This window comes from Megalops cyprinoides, chromosome 1 (assembly GCF_013368585.1).
Source record: "Megalops cyprinoides isolate fMegCyp1 chromosome 1, fMegCyp1.pri, whole genome shotgun sequence".
NCBI lineage: Eukaryota > Metazoa > Chordata > Actinopteri > Elopiformes > Megalopidae > Megalops > Megalops cyprinoides.
The window spans coordinates 53,377,818-53,395,617 of NC_050583.1; the positions used below are offsets into that span (position 1 = coordinate 53,377,818).

The 17,800-nt window shown below is 41.5% G+C and overlaps 1 protein-coding gene across 1 annotated transcript in view; it reads left to right on the forward strand.

Moving 5' to 3' along the window:
- The window catches only part of cpxm2 (carboxypeptidase X (M14 family), member 2), a 55,846-nt gene that overhangs the window by 28,034 nt on the left and 10,012 nt on the right, over positions 1 to 17,800 (forward strand). Inside the window, exons 5-12 of the mRNA XM_036533860.1 lie at positions 982 to 1,066; positions 6,346 to 6,496; positions 6,937 to 7,025; positions 10,714 to 10,837; positions 11,100 to 11,296; positions 13,357 to 13,536; positions 15,224 to 15,521; positions 16,219 to 16,358. Coding sequence (XP_036389753.1) covers positions 982 to 1,066; positions 6,346 to 6,496; positions 6,937 to 7,025; positions 10,714 to 10,837; positions 11,100 to 11,296; positions 13,357 to 13,536; positions 15,224 to 15,521; positions 16,219 to 16,358 — 1,264 coding nt within the window. The remainder of the gene's footprint in view (positions 1 to 981; positions 1,067 to 6,345; positions 6,497 to 6,936; positions 7,026 to 10,713; positions 10,838 to 11,099; positions 11,297 to 13,356; positions 13,537 to 15,223; positions 15,522 to 16,218; positions 16,359 to 17,800) is intronic.

Here is a 17,800-nt window from a genome sequence, read left to right on the forward strand (position 1 = left end):
TGACTCACACACATTGTGACACACAACACGAACGTGTTCAAGTGTACACGTATCTTCACTCATGCACGTAAAAAAAAACACTAATTAAAGCTCAGCACATGGGAGCTGGTATTAATTTGCCTAGGTTTTCTCCCTCTGTGGGTTCCCCTTTGTTTTGTGTATACCGACCAGGGCTCTAGCTCTGCAGAAGACTGACAAACACACTAGAAAGTCATGGAAATCCAGTGATCGCCTCTTCGCAGACATGCCACCTGGAGGTTAATGTGTTGCTCCTGTTTTTTCCCCCCTGCTATCAAAGAGTGATGCAGACGTTTCCCATCTTGATCATGTGGCAACAGCTTTGACATTTCCCAAAGTTACTTTTCCCCCCAAAGAGGCAAAGACATGCCAGTGCCTCTAATCTGTTTCCCAGAAGTGTGGAATTCCCCGCCGACACATCTTCCACTTAAGTGCGACCGCTGTAAAGCAGGTGGCCGACACATTGCGGCCCTCGTCAGGGGGAGCGAGACGCTAAAGCAGAACAAGCCAGGATGTGTGCTAATGCTGTAAAAGGTCGATTTAATCTTCTTCTGAGCTTTTATATTTTTGACCCCAAGTAAGTTGCCTGTCGGGGGTTCTTTGAACCCGGGGATAGACTGCTGTGACTGGCGGGGCGTTCTCAGGCTCACTCTCTGCTCTTTTTCAATGCTGAAATCAGTCTCAGCATAGTGGAAGAGAAAGCAATTTGTAATAATAGCCTAAGAGGTTTGGGCCATTTTTATCAAGTTCCAAACTGCCTTTATAACATTGTATCCGCCCTCTAAAATGACTACAATATGTTTGCTTTACTCCAATATGAGGTACATTTTGTATTATATTACATTGTGGCAGTCTGCCAATGCACTTTTCACAGAGATGTGTGCTGCTTTTAAGCTATTCCATAGGAAATGTCCCTTTTTCTGCTGGCAGTGTGACCTACCTGAGCCATGCCTGTATTTTCAGGAGCGACTGGGTGACGTCATATAAAGTCCTGGTGAGCAACGACAGCCACACGTGGGTGACCATTAAGAATGGTACAGAGGACATGGTGAGTGATCACTTAAAAAAAAAAAAAAGCTCTCTCTGTGTGCAGAGAAAAGATGCATGAGCAATGCCTGAGGCATACACTGCAATTATGCTCGACTCAATACGTTATTTGGTGTGCTATGTGTAGCAATGATACGGTAAATTGATGACATTACATTAAATTATATTACATTCATTTAGCAGACACTCTTATCCGGAACGACTTCCGGCACAAACGTACAGCAGTGTATCCATTCAAGTTGAATGAGCAACAGTGTCAGACCAGGCTAACAACACTCCCAGACCAGTGGGTGTGAGCATAACGCTATTCAAGCCCTACCACCAGTTAACATCTGCTAAGCTGACTAGACAGCCTAGAAACTAAGGTAAGCTGAATGCACATGTACTTACATGTAAAATAAATAGCAGTAATACGAGTAGCAGGTGTTAGGGAGTGGAGATTGAAGTGGAACGAGATGGAGGCTAAAGAGGTGATGATGAAGCAATCATAGTGACGCCAGGAAAGAAGGTCAGACTGCTGGAACAAACCGGCGGCCCACACACCCCTTTCAAGGAACATAAAAAGCCCAGCTTTAGGACAAAGTAGGGGGTAAAGTAAAAGGGGCAGCAGTGTGGTCTAGCGGTAAGCAGCAGGACTCATAACCGAAAGGTTGCAGGTTCACTTCCCTGCTGGTGCACTGCCATTGTACCCCTGGGCAAGGTACCTAACCCAGAATTGTCACAGTACATATACAGATGTATAAATGGATAAGCTTGTGACTTATATAAGTCAATCTGGATGAGAGCAGCTACTAAATGACAGTAATGTAAAGCTCTTTTGCTTACCTGTTCAACACAAAACAAGAATTTTGTAGTTATGCAAAATATAGCACAAAGACTATTCTTTATACATGAGTGCATGCTATTGGGTAATCACTTGCAATGTGCTCCTTAATTAGGAGGGAAAGGAAGATGTGAAAACTAGGTCCCCATCTGTGTAAATACAGTATTTTCCAGTACACAGTAAATGAGACACAGAAACTTGTCCTTCAACCAGAAGAATAGCGCATGAATCAGATCAGTATTGGATCCAGGATGCTGAAAGCAGTTTGACATCAACATATGCAGAGATTAACTCTGATGTCTTCCAAACAGCACCTTAAAGGGCCTGAGTGGTTTTCTCTGGAAAAATAATCAGCACTTTACTTCACCATCATAACTGTTAACCTATATGTCTGTTTGCATGTGCAAGCTGAATTGATAAACAATGAAGTATTGTGCTCTTTGGCTGTACAACTGAAACGTTGTCAAGATCGTCAGGGGAGAGAGACAACGCAGCCATTTGGTGTGCATTGCTGTATGGGGAGCTACCAACAGTTCAGTCAGACTGGCATTAATTATGATGACGCCTATTTCAGTGCAGACTCATGTTGATGATGGCAGCACCTGACTAAGGTTTGGGCTCTGCCACTTGGCAGCCCCAAGCAGGAGCATGTAAGGGAACAGAGAAATGCATGCAAGCCTGAGTTTAGGAAAAATGGCTGAGTGGATTTTTTGTGCTCCACAGTAGAGTGTTTGACGCGGCTGTGTTCTGAAAACTCTTGTTTCCAGGAACGCTTTGATATTTGGTTTTAATCCGCTTTTGGTGACATTTGCAGAGACGTCTGAGGTGTCAGGTGGCAGATTTTCACTGTTTGCACACTTCATGCATCCTGTCGCTCACGGTTTACGGTTTTAATAACCCGTGTTTGTTCTCACGCGGGAGATCTTGTTTTGGTGGTGCACGGTTTGCGAGCATCAGTCATAGAACGACGTCTTTTCTGGTGTTAATCGCAAGCACTGATTACGTGCAGACAGAAATGAGCCGCATCCAGGCTTTCGTCTGAGTCATGTCTGCACTGACTGGGTGCTTTTGTTTGTTTGCCATGTAGCGCCAAGTGAAATGGAACACTTCTGCAAAATCGTGTATTCATGTAGTTTTGGTCTCATTCTGCTCTCAGGACATTGTTATTATTACCCATGTGTGCATTCTGAGTAATGTGTACGTAGGTGTGTTCTGAATATTTGATCTTTTGTTGACTGTCTGCAAAAGGAAGGTGGGTAGCCACATGTCTGCCAGATTCAGGAAAGTAGGGCTCTCAGTTGATTAAAAAAATATATATATATTTTTTTTCTTTAATTAAATTTAAGTTAGTTAATCTATATATAATAACGTCCAAAGAAATACAGTGTGAAAATTAACATTAAAAGTTTATCTGCTGCCTTCATGTGATGTCACAGCCCCTTGCTCTGAACTTGTCATATTAAAATACTCACCACTAAGAGCATAGCTTAATCCTGTGTATTGAAAAAAAACAATGATTGCAAGCCAGCAAACTAGCTACATGTAGCTAACAAATGGGGGCGCACACATACAACAACCATTAGCAACTTGTCTAGTGATTGAAATGTATAGCAGCTATTTGCTAAATAGCTAGCTGTTTGGCATAAATTCGCAAATTACCTTGCATTGTATAGTAATGTCAATGACAAAAAGTAACCACAATTACCTCTATTGTACATTACATTACATTATTGTCATTTAGCAGACACTGTGATTCAAAGTGACTTATGTAGGTTACAATTTTTTACATGTTTCCCAGTTGTACAGCTGGATATTTACTGAGGCAATTCTAAGTTGAACACCTTTCACAAGGGTACAGCAACAGCGACCTAGCAGGGAAGGGAACCGGCAACCTTTTGGTTATGAGTCCTGCTCCTTACCACTGTGGTACACTGACTGCCCAGTGTGGAACAAAGACCACACTGGGGTGTACAGTGTGGAATAGAAGACAAATTTTAATAAAGCAGAGTGGTCACATACTTCTTCACATGGTCCACATTCATGCCTGCAATGAAGAGAAATTGTCTGGCATGGCCTGCAAAGCCAAGACATTTGTTAGCAGAGTATTTTCCACCACTCCAGGGCATTAGCAGAATTGTTGTCCAGTGCAGGCAATGACCTGCGCAGTACATACTCAGCTGCAACTAAAGGTTTTGGTTGAAGGAAGTCTTGGGACTACTCAGAGGCAGTTGGGAAGCTAAGTTTCCACTTAGCTTTCCCCAAACACTCTCCATACGAGCATCTGTCAAATTAAAGTCACGTCAAACATCCAGAGTTCTGTCCCACGCGACTTGGCATTTTTGAGCTGTGAGCACTGGGGTGTTTTGAAACAAGGATCAAAAGCAGTGGAAATTTCATAGTTATGCGTGCATAGCCTGTTGTTCATTCTACAGTCAAGTTATCAATCAAAGTACTTTTGAATCATGTAATGAAATCAACCCCCCACCAGCATATACCTGCAAATAAGATATTGTGGATATAACAATGCTTGATGTCACTTATTCAGCTGCCCCCCTCCCCAAAACCAAATAATTATGTTACCTCTATGCAGGGTTTAAGCTCATCTTTTACTTGCTCCATTAGTTGCCCCCATTCATCCTGAGTATTTGTTTTTGTTGTGTTGCAGCTGACTTCATTATACTCTGTACTTTACTTCACATTACATTATTGGCATTTAGCAGACACTCTTATCCAGAGTGACTTTCATCAGTTACAGTTTTTTTTTTCACAATTTTATCAATTTATACAGCTGGTTATGTACTAAGACAATTCTGGGTAAAGTACCTTGCCCAAGGGTACAGCAGCAGTGCACCCGTGGGGAAACAAATCAGCAACTTTGGCTACAAGTCCAGCTCCGTAACCACTATGCTACTTCCTATGTACTTCCTCTTTTCCTTCAATTTGACCGCTTTCCTTCTTAAATGTACTGTTCCAGCGTGTAGAGACATTTTGTGCTGGGGATACTTATTATACTTAATCTCAGCTCTGTTTGTTTGGCAGATAGCTCAGTTTTGTTAGCTGGGCCGTGTTTAAAATGACAGCTTTGAACTATTTTGCATCAGTGTACCAGAACATTGTAAATAGATGTAGCTTGCAAACCCTCAGATAGGATGTCTCGGAATTATGCAGAGCACTGTTCTGGAGTGTTCAGTTATATTCTTCACTTGTAGAATTGGACTGCAGATGTTACTTTACCCAGTGTCACCAAATAACCATTGTTCATGATAGACATGGTAAAATTTTACCGTGTTGACTTCACTGGAACAGTGGATTCATGCTTTTTTTAAAATAAATTACACAGCTGTTTAAAATAAATTCTAATTGGAGACCTTGTGAGAAGTCTGCAAACACTAAATTGAAGTGCAATCTGAATGACTTTTTCAAGGCTTTTGTGCTTATTGACTGCTAGATGCAATCCACGTTGCAAGAGAGTGCTTTCTGTTTTGACACGCTCACCTTTTTCTCAGTGAATCTTTTGAATGAGGTTTGTTTCTGAAAACATCCATGGAATGAAACGTCTTATAACTTCCATTCCTGGCTCGATGATGTTTGAGCTTTAGGCGAGGGATGTTTTACTCATAAATGATAGAGCAGACCACTCACATTGCCCTCATGTTTAAAATTTTTTTTCACAAACAGAAAGAGAAAACGTTGTTTGTATCCAACTAACTGACCCTGAGATTGCCTTTCAAAGGCATGAACCCCTCAATTTTGATGTAGCTACTCGAAAATATGATCGTGTGTTCCTGGGTCATGGAAGAGTATGCATAATCCATTCTTATGGACCAATTAAAAACTCTGCCCACATCAATGCACACCAAATTGCATATAAGGAAAAGGGAATATTACACTATACTACAAAAACACTTGCAGAGGTTTAACTAATTACATTTGTAAAAAACTTATTTTCCAACTTACTGTTTGTTTCATGAACTAGTCCAATTAATTTAGTCTGTTGAACAGCCCTAGAACCAAGTAAGTTATAAGAGGTGATGAAAGGTAGGTAGAGACTGCATAGTCCTTAAGGTGGTATGCAGTTCATGCTAACATAGGGGAACTAGAGATGGTAAATCTCATTGTATGGAAATGGGAGTGTGATGAGACAGAAAAGAGGGTGAAAGGACAGTAGAAGAGAGAAAGTCTTTATTGAGCAGAAGAGCCTTTTCTACTACAATACTATTTCATGGGGTGGCATTGCAGCATGGGGTTGTTACCGAAAGGTTGCAGGTTCAATTCCCTGCTGTGGCACCGCTGTTGTACCCCTGGGCAAGGTATTTAACCCAGAATTGCCTCTGTAAACATCCAACTGTATAAATGCATAACATGAAAACTGTAACCTAGTTAAGTCGCTCTGGATAAGAGTGTCTGCTAAACGACAAAAATGTAATGCAGCGTCATATCCCTCTGCCTACCTGCAGATCTTTATTGGAAACAAGGAGAAGGAGATTCCGGTACTGAACGAGCTGCCTGTACCAGTGGTTGCCCGCTACATCCGCGTAAACCCACGCTCCTGGTTCAACAGCGGCAGTATCTGCATGCGTGTGGAGATCCTGGGATGCCCCATGCCAGGTGAGCCTGCTTAGAGTCCTGGGGAGCAGAGGCAGCTGGGTGATGCAAGACGCAAAGTATCTTAAAAAAGATTAATGAGGAATGAGAATATAGGAATGTATGCACGGAGAAACCGACCTGCTTTTATGTCATATTTGCAAATAATTTACTGTCTCTGTTGTATAAAATATGTACTGGTCCTGAAAGAAACTCCCTGACTTTTGTGGTCTAATATCAACATGTCCCTATACTTTTACTGTTCAAGAAATTCATTCATTCATTAATTTATTCATTCATTCTTTCATTCTGTGAAGATTTTGAAATAACTTTGTGTGCTGACAGAAATGTGCAAAGTATTCACTCTGTAAACTCTTGACACTAAAAGCATTTTGTTGTTTGATGCTGTTTGCTGTCAGATTTGTTGATGGCTAAATGAGCAACTGTCAACCATTTCTTGGCAGACCCCAACAATTACTACCACAGACGCAATGAGATTACAACCACGGACAATTTGGACTTCAAGCATCACAGCTACAAAGAGATGAGGCAGGTAAGCTGACTGCTTGAGGTGATGCACCTTGCCAGCCATGAACCAAAGGCAAGAGCCAACAAACCCCTCTGCAGAGCTGAAGTCATGGGATCAAAATCCTTCCAGCCTGGACATGTGGATCGGAATAGCCATACAGTGATGGATTTCAAACAATTTTGCCTATATGGGCTGCATCTGGAACCACGAATCTGTGGGCCACATGTGAGCTGTTTACAATTCATCTCAAAGAATGTTCCAGAACACCCATATTGTACTATAGGGCTTTTAAGGTCACTGTTCTCCTGTTTTCTGCTAGGTATTTGGTTACCAAAAACATTAAATAAATAAATAAAAAATGGACCATTGTTTTCTTTCATACTGAGATGCCCATGCTTTTCCTGTGGTTATGACACTCATGGGTGAACTTCAGGAAAAGAGAAAACATCAATATATTCCAATATACAGTATATGCAATCTTATAGCAAGATTGTAGTTAGTAATAAACCAAATTGTTTTATGGATACTTATAAACACTATTTTTCACTTCATTAAATAACTATTATCATACTTTCAGAAGCCCCTCAGAACATATTTGCATGTCGGTCCCACTGTGAAGTTAAAACCAGTCTGACCTGCTTAAGATCATGGAAGAAGCTTTCTTTTTTATGGTGCAGGTCGAGTGAGTTGATACAACCTATAATTATAATGCCAACAATCAGCTTCAAATCAAATCTATGAAATCTCACAAACAGATATTTAGAAATGTAGCTGTAGTTAGATATTTATCACACACTGTCACATGTAGAAGATTAGTGGTGTGTGTGTCAGGTACCTTTCATTATCAGAGCTAGCTGTGACTGCATCGACACTAAGGAGCACTTTTTTGATGTGATCTTGACCTATGAAACACAGCAAAACCATGGAGAATTGTAGCAGTAGCTTTGCCTATAACCATATGTGCATCACTCTCATCAGAACAGTTTGGTGGAAGTGGAAGGTAAATACAGTCACCGTGACAATGAAAAGGGACAGTTACCAGATCAAAGATGTGATCTACGTCTCTCCACGGCCTCGCTCCCCGTGCATCTTTCTCTGAGCGTGCACTTGTTCACTGCACCGGCTACACAGTGCTGCAGGATACGCAGGCTGCAGATGCAAACAGAAAACTCTTTTCCATTCTCACCGATGTGAAATGTGCATCTGAAAGTGGAAAAGAGAAAGAAAAAAAGAACCGAGAACATGGCTTTGGAGCTCATCCTAAGCAAACTGTCCTGCCAGTGTTTGGATTGCTTGGAGACGTAAAAGTATCCTTCCTGATTAGTGGACAGTTTGCTGTTTTAATGTCCTGTCTGAGAAAGCATTGCGTCTGCCAGTGCTTTGGTAGTCAGATGAATAACAAGCAAGCGGGGGGGAGGTGGCTTTTGATCTGCCCTGTGTGGAGCATTCGAGGATGGGGAAGCATGGTAGCTTCTGTCCTCCTTGTGCGCAGCCTCTCCGCTGGTCTTAACTTCTTGACCCTCTCTGTCTCTGAGCCCCTAGAATACAGCAGTGTTACCAAGATAGGTGCAATACACCTATCACTAGGGCAGCAGCATACCATTTAACTTGTAGCCAGGAGGTTGCAGGCTTGAATCCCAGGTGAATCCCAGCTAAACAGAACATGCACATGCTTTTGGCTCCACAATGATATGGTAGTAATCCCATTTTTGTATAGAACCTCATCCATGTTTATACAAATGTTCACGTTGTGTTTTGATTAATCATAACTCATGGATTACATGCACAGAACGGGACTGGTGATGTCAGCGAGTGAAGTTCTTACTTGGCCTTCTGTTGAGACTCCCTCCTGCATGAATATAATGAGTCAAGTGACAAATGATTCAGTTAAATTAAGGTTCCAAAGGAATTCATTAAAATTGAATTTCTCGTGAGTGATTAATTATTTCTTTATCAGCTGGTATAGCATGTAAGCAAAAAACAATTTTTGCAATTAATTGCACCATTTGATTGAGCAGTGTGCTGTTTTTGCTCCTCTAACACTTGTATGTAATACATACATTTGATTACCACAAGCAGTAAAGTCATATTTCAACAAAGTGCAACTGCTAAGATCCATCACAGATGCCCGTCTGGACTAATTACTCCAATATTTCCTGCTTGTAATAAGGGCTTTCATATTCAACTTTCATATTCAACTTAATTTTAAGCTGCTTCTACATCATGGCGGCCCATTTTCCACTGGCATTTTATGTGCCTAGATATCTCCTAGGGAATAAAATGGAAAAAAAATTGTGTAATGTTTTCATGCTTCATTTAAATCATGGAGACATGGATGATGTGTTTGTGCTTTGTTCAAAACATGGACAGACACAGAGGGCTTACAGCTTCTTCCTGTATGTTTAGAGACAGAGCTGACTACAAGCTAAAACTGCAACTGCACTTTGAATCAGAATTTGGAATATGAATTACAATCTAAATTTTCATGAGATAGCCCCAAGACAGTAATAATATATCAGTGCAATTTATCTTACTTCATGATGTAAGCTGTTGAATACCATTTGCCTGAGTAAACATCAGGTCACCTTTCAGATTTTACTTATATCAAGTTCCTTCAGATGGCAGTATCCCTCATCCTGCATTGTACTCTGGTTAGAAGGAGAGGTGGCTGAAGTGCAGTTTAAAGCAGTTGTAATTAAAGGGTAGGATTAATAGCTTATACTGGATATTTCATAGAAGCTGTGGATAATATGTATGGGCACAGACCTTTGTTTGTGGAGAGCCAAAACAGGCAGACCTCTCTGGTGTTTTATTCAAATCAATAATGTTCTTTTCCCAAGCTGTGGATAATGAATTGTGGGTATGCTTTATTTTTCATTTCTGACATAACATTAGTTTTCTGGTCACAAAATGAGTGCAAATGAAAATGAGCATCAGAGACAATAATCATGACGTTTAAACATAAATTCATTATGGCAAAGTATTTGGCCTTTATCTACTGGTTACTAATTTAAGGTGCTGTTCAGGGGGTCCCTCCTTGTCTGACACAATGTGGTCATCAAAGAAATAGTGGATTGATTTCATTTTCGTAAGACATTTATGCTGTGTCACCATTCGGACACGTGTCAGCACATTCGATCGTGTGTAGTACAGTATGACTGTTCATTACTCTGATACCCACTGTGTGATGATATGGGAATGGCAAGGGACAAAGAGAACAAAAAGATTCATATCATGCCCCTGTGAGTGAAGTCAACAAACTAAAATAAGAATGACAAAACAAATAATGCAATTCAATCCAGGATGTGATTGTAAAAAATGTCAATCTTGTTTCTCTCATTCACACTCCCAAACCTCTGTCCTCGTAATTTAGATTGTGTCATAATGCAATAAATGCTAATCTTTCTGCATACATTTAAGAAATGCTAGTCATTGTCAACTGCATTGTCATGAACATGAACTACCTGTATATCATTTGCTCAATTCTTACATGACATTTTTGTTAATTTCAGAAATGGCCAATCTCATTAATATGTGTATGTACTGATTAAAAAAAACAACAGATCATTTGCTTACACTTGCTCAAAGGTTAGGAAGAAGTTCACGGCAGTTAGGTTGACTGTAGGCCTTAAGGATGAAGTGCATTGCAGTTACATTGATTACCGCACTTTCACTGATGGCAGAGGACCTACCCTCTTCCAATCTCCCATAGCTGATGAAAATTGTCAACGAAATGTGCCCGAACATCACAAGGATCTACAACATCGGCAAGAGCCACAACGGACTGAAACTCTACGCCATCGAGATATCAGACAACCCAGGAGAGCATGAACTGGGTAAGAAGTATTGACTGGGCAAAATTATTATCGTTCTCATTTGGCTGTGCAACTGACATTTTATGTATCTATATATCTGGCGATGTAATGGAGATCTAGAAGCATTACTTTGCCATTTGTATGTATTGTAGTATTAGGGCTAGGGTTAGGGTTAGGGTTATGATCTTTATCACATGACCAGGCTTGGGCTGACACTTGCGTTTGCTGGAGATGCACATGCACATGCTTTTCTGGAAGGGATCTGCCTTTTTTCGTCGCCCAGGTGAGCCGGAGTTCCGCTACACCGCCGGGTCCCATGGCAACGAGGTGCTGGGCCGAGAGCTGCTCCTCCTGCTGATGCAGTTCATGTGCCAGGAGTACCTGTCTGGCAACCCACGGATACGGCACCTGGTAGAGGAGACCCGGATACACCTGTTGCCCTCTGTCAACCCTGATGGCTATGAGAAAGCCTTTGAAGTGGTAGGTCTGGCCGGCCTAACTGCCCTCACACGCCACTCGCGGCACACGCCGGTCTGATGAAAGGGGATCTGAAGCCGGACTGTTTTAATACAGCTTTCCGAATTAAATTTAGACATGCTACAGTGCATTTAACCTTCCTCAGATCTGCAAAATCATGTTTTGTTGATTTATTTTTGGACACTTGAAAGAAGAGAATGCCCTAATTTGTTGGGTCTTGAAGAATCAAGTCTTGTAGAATTGCATAAAAAAATCCCAGTGCTTTGTAGTGCTTTCTACTTATTTGGCAAAGACAGCTATTCTGGGTTTGGCATTCACTGCCAGAAGTGAAAACCTTTCTAAGAATACTTAATTGTAAATGTATTTCAATCCATAACATTTAAATGTATAATATGAACTTTAATGATATGCAAGCCTTGTTGAAATGGTTTTGTATTGTGGCTTGTGTTCTAAAGATAAGGCTGGACTTGCCAACCTGCTATATAGTAAGTTGATATGCAAGGCTGCAAGATGGATTTTGCTAAAGGTAGGATCAGCAGTTATAGCTTCTTTTCCATCAACTATTTTGTCCTATCCAATACCTAGAGGCCTTTCCCTGTATAACAATAAGCAGATATTTGTAAATTCAATGTTAGTGGATTAGCTTTTGGTTGGGACTGCTGACTATGTTACGTGGGTGTAGTATAATAATATTGATCATGCTTTAATATATCATGCTGTTTTATTGTATTTCATTGGATTCTATTTTTTCTATTGTAACACCTTCGATTTTGCTCAGGGTTTTTGTGTGATGTCCATTTTATATGCTTTCAGTGAATAATGAACTTGCATAACACCATCCAACATGCTGTAGGCCATGGTGGACAATGCACATTAGTGATTAAGATACTTTTGATACAGTGTATTTCTGTCTCTTCCACTCAGTGGTATGTAGCTGTCAGCAATTGTATTCCACCGTGCTTTCATTGTTGTGCACCTTCAGGGATGAAATGGCTGCTCATTTTTTAGCACATGTGCATATTTTTCTGCCTAATATAATAAATCAATACATGGTACATATGGCAGGAATGCCACATTTTCTCTCTTAATTGCGTTTTTAGACATGCCTGTATGTGTTCCCGCACTGTCTCAAGAGCGGCTCTTGTGTTTTGAAGAGCAAGATGTTGGCAGGCTTTTGATGAGAGGAAAAACATCACAGGGCCGTAGTGTCACATTCCCTAAACTTTTGTTGTTTGCACATGTCATTTAGAAAACTGATCGTTAGTAACAAGCAGAGCTACATGAAGAGGAACTGCAACAGTGGCAGCAGAAGTGATGGAGTGGAAGGGAAAATTTGCTCTGCTTCATTTAGCTGGATTCCCTCTCTGTAAAAAAAAAATAAATAAAAGATTTGCTGGCAGCACTGTGCCATTGCGCTAAGTAGAACATGTTGTGGCTTCTTTTCTCACTCTGTATGGGAATATTCATTAAGCAAGTAGTTCACAGAAAGCCATCTGAGGACCTCACATACTGTATGAACTGAGTATGTCTCCTGAATTCCTAGAACCTTTATGTGCTCTTGTGCATCTTATTGATGCATGTATGTGTATGGATTATTTGTATGTTTCTTTCATACAGTACTGATCAAAAGTTTGGACACACCTACTCATAGAAGGCCTTTTCTTTATTTTCACTATTTTCATACATTTTAGAATAATAATAGAGACATCAAAACTATAACACAAATGGAATCATGCAGTGACCAAAAAAGTGTTAAATCATCTTATGTTCTAGATTCTGAAAAGTAGCCAAAATATTTTTTAAGAAATCATTTTTTGGAAAGAAATTCATACATAGACATCAACTTCACTATATTTGTCTTAAATAAATTAATTTGTCTTAAATAAATTTCAAGCATTTAAGCATATATCTTTAGATGAAAATGTCTTTGAATACACGTTTCCCATTATCTTAATCAGGTGTGTCCAAACTTTTGACTGGCACTCTGTGTGGACCTGACCCTAACCCCCAATGCATTTCATTGGCTTCAACTCACCCACCTACCTGTCCACCACCATCACAAGGGCTCTGAGCTGGGAGGGTGGTCACTGGGTCGCTGGAGCCAGGACGGCCTGGACATCCATCACAACTTCCCCGACCTCAACTCCATCCTCTGGGAAGCTGAGGCCAAGAACCGGGCGCCCAAGAACGTGCAAAACCACTATGTGCCCATCCCCGAATGGTACCAGATGAAAAACGCCACGGTCAGTCAGGCAGGGGATTGTGGGACCCGTTTTTATTCTGCAATGTTTGTTTGATCTATTTGATGGCTTGCATTAATGCGTTTTCCCTTCTATGGTGTGCAACAGCAGCACAGCAAATGATAAACCATCGATACATGTAGTGGATACATGTAACCAGGATAATTTTGGTAAAGCTCCTATAAATATTTCTGTCCTGATGGTCTGTCAAATTACATGAATGTATATTTAAATGTCAAGGCAATGCACTCTCAAAACAAAAAAATAACTATATGTTTTCTTTGAATCCATCACATCACAAAGCTTACACTATGCTGTCACAAGAATCTGTCATAGCGAAAAAAAAATGTTGCTAAACCTTAAAAAGGCCTAGCATTGGGTAACAGCACAACTTAAATGGAAAAGGCAGAACTCCAATCATCAGTGATCAAAAGCACTCTCATCAGAGTATTCCGTTTCAAATAGCTGGAGTGGTTGCAACCTGCTTTTAGCAGGATTTATTTTTACTCTGGGATTTGCAGGAAAAAAAAAACTCCTAATTTGTTATTTTCCCCTTTTTAACCATCCAGAACTAAGACGTTAATACTTTTATTACAATATTCAATAATGAATGGACTGCAGGGGTTCCTTGCTGCTATACCATTCGAGCATAGTAACATCAGTATATCTCCCGAATACCTCTCCAAATGATGACAGGTTTTCCTGCAGAGCACCTTTTTCCTGTGATTTGTCCTGTGCCAGTGAAGCACCACGCCTTCCTGTCACTTTGGTTATTTGCCGGAGCGTGGAGTTTCACCCTAGTGTGCCACGGCACATGTTGCTGCCTGCTCCATAACAACGTCAAGTCATCTGCAATAGACTGCCGTGAATGGTGATAAATAATTACGACAGCCCTTATGGCATGCCCATGACGGTTAAAAGATGGTCGAAGTAAAGCGTTCCTGAGGGAAAAAAAAGAAAAAGACAAAATAACAGCTGTACTTATCAATGGCAGTTAGAGCCTGTGCTCAGCAGATCATTATAGCTGTAAATTTTGCATTATAATTGTATGAATTTTCTCTAAACTAATTTAAATCCGCATGTCTATAAAAAGACTTTCCCCTCCGCGTCGGGTTTCCTCGGTAACTCGGTAACCGTCGGTGACTCACTCGTTCTCATAAATAGCAGAACAGCTGCACACACCGGAGCTTTGTTCTGCCTAGGCAGAGCCCTGATTGTCAGATGCTCCCAGGAAGCTGTGCAAATTGTATTAATTTCCCTCAGTGTGTGGGATAGTATTTAGACATGAATGGGCTTTTAGAGATGTCAGCCTTGAGAGAGTGGGGGCAACATTGCTCCAATTTTCCAATTATGGGGAACGCACAAAATATCAATGAAAGCAATGAGACCTGCTGCAGTCCAAACACTCGCACTCGAGCTCTTGCAACTTTGCCAGTGATTCCGAACACCTGCTCTTTAAATGAGCGGTGGAGCAGTGATGGAGTGGTCACTGAAACATTTATAGCCCCCAATGGCAAAACTTCTCAGTTCCTTTCTGTCTTCAAGAGAAAGTTTTGGCTCCAGTTCAGTGCTAAGCTCTAGAGACTTTGATTTTTTATCACAGCCTGAACGGTGATGTCAGTGTTGCGGTTTTTGCTTTGGAGTTGTGGCGAGTCCGAATGCAAAGCCGCCCGTTCCTCTGCCCCGGCAGGTTGCCATGGAGACGCGGGCCCTGATAGCCTGGATGGAGAAGATCCCGTTCGTGCTGGGCGGGAACCTCCAGGGGGGTGAGCTGGTGGTGACCTTCCCCTTCGACATGACACGCCCCCAGGGGAAGACCCGGGAGCAGACCCCCACCCCCGACGACCATGTCTTCCGCTGGCTGGCCTTCTCCTACGCCTCCACCCATCGCCTGATGACCGACGCCAGCCGTCGCGTCTGCCACACCGAGGACTTCGCCAAGGAGGATGGCACCATCAACGGGGCGTCCTGGCACACGGCCCCCGGCAGTCAGTCTCCTCTTGACAAAGTGTCTCCCTCTCCTTCTCTCTCTTTCTCTCTGTCTGTTTCTCTCTTTCCATATCCCCCTCACTCACTGCTGTCCATCTATATCTCTCTGTCTCTCCCCCAGTCCTTCTCTCTCTCACTCTTTCCTGCTGTATCTCTCTCCGTCCCTCTCTCATTCACTAACTGCTGTCCATCTCCTGCATCTCACTTCCAGCAATTTGTTTGCCGTTTTTGAAACATTTTTTTCTCATGTCGATCACTTTGTTAGATTTTCCTTTCACGCTTCTGCCTTTGTTGTCGTGACCTCGCTCTACCCCCGGCCCGCGGAGCGGTCCCAGATGTGGCCGTGTCCTTACTTTAACTTAAGCTCTTGCTCTTTTGCGTCTGTCAATGCAATGCATTATTCATTCTGTACCTCAGCGGAGACATTTTCTGCTTTCCAAAATGAATACAAATACTGGGGGAATTATTTCAGGCCAAACAGATGTTTTTCAGGGAGCATGGACGTCTGAGGCATGCAGGCTGCAAGGTGCTGCAGTATAGGAACCATGGGGAGAGAGACAAATTGCTCCATTCTTAAGAGTCTGCTTTCCTTTTATAGTGACTCCCAGGCAGAGAGTAAGTGGAGATGTGGAATCTCTGCTTGATGTCTTAATTAGGCGGTTGGCCAACAGAGGGATTGTTTTCCTGTTTTGGCAGGTATGAATGATTTCAGCTACTTGCACACCAACTGCTTTGAGCTGTCCATGTACGTGGGCTGTGACAAATTCCCCCACGAGAGCGAGCTGCCGGAGGAGTGGGAGAACAACCGCGAGTCTCTGCTCGTCTTCATGGAACAGGTACCGAGACGGGAGTGGCACCAAGTTTACACATGAACACTCGCATGCATACACACACACACATACACACACATGCGCACACACACACACAAACAGCCGCAGACACACGTTATATACACGCACAGGCATGCACACAAAAAATACAAATATACAGAACATACAAATATTCCCACACAAATAGCACACAATAGCATCAACATGCTCACATGAACTGTATAAAGGTAATTTTTACTATCTCAAAACTCAATTCACTAAGGAAGTAAAGCAGCAGAAAGGTATGTGTGTGTGTGTGTATACTCTCTATATGAGTAACAGGACCATGGTTTGTTTACCTAGACCCAAGTGAATCTTGATCAGATTCACCTTCATTTAAATGAATGAGTCTGCATGGTATGAGTCATTATATTACTCTTTGTGGAGAACTACAGCATGGGAGACATCACACTGTCTGGGTAGCCTGTATGTATTCTCCTTAAACACAGATAAACATGCAACACTGTCAGCTTTATGCATAAACAGTGACAAACAAAGGTATTTTTGTTTGAGGTTTTGTCTTTTACAGGAATGATTATGCAAATGAGACAAACAATAAATTCAGGATTTAGATGTAATTCAGATGTAAATGAAGCAGACCCCACACATGTGTTCGTTATGCACTTGAAATACACAAACAGGTAGGTGGCTTACCATAGATTTATATAAAAAAGAAAATATTGCATTTGCATATGTAGACCTGAAGCCTGTTTTCAAATTCTTTCAGTATTATATGTTATTTAACACTTCAGCTATTTTCATTGATTCTTCACAAGTGCTAGAAAGTAAAAAAGTAAATGTATGTATACATTATTAAAACAGATTTTAATATATATGTACATATGTGTATACAAAACTCAGGAAATGTGATGTGTGTCACATATGTAAAACAAGGTTTGAATGTATAGTCTTGCTGATGTTCATTGATGTTGGATACTAAAATGCACATCCCAATCCCAAGCGGCCGAGAAGCACACGGATGAGACTGTGAGGTTTTAGGAAGCTCTGGGGGCTTGCAGCGGCTCTGCAGAGACAATGTGTGCCTATGACTCACCCAGACAAGTCACCGGCTTATTTTCTGAGCTCCAGGGCAACTGTATCAGTTTGGTTTCTCATGCTGCTGGAGCAGAGAGGGGGGTGGAGGGAAAAGTTTATACTGTTCCCAGGACAGTGAACCTAGACGAGTATTGAGGTTTCTGGAGGAGGAAATGGTCAAAATGTTAAAATCAAATGTCAGGTGCACTGTTGTTCTCACCTTTTCTTCTGAGTCATGCCTTGGCTTCTGTGTAACTATAAAAAGAATTTTGCTGCAAAGACACCCTGGGTGATTCTGCAGTACCAGGAAGTGAAATCCAGTGAAAGTGTTTACTTGGACATACCAATAATTTGTGAATCGGATGATATGTAAA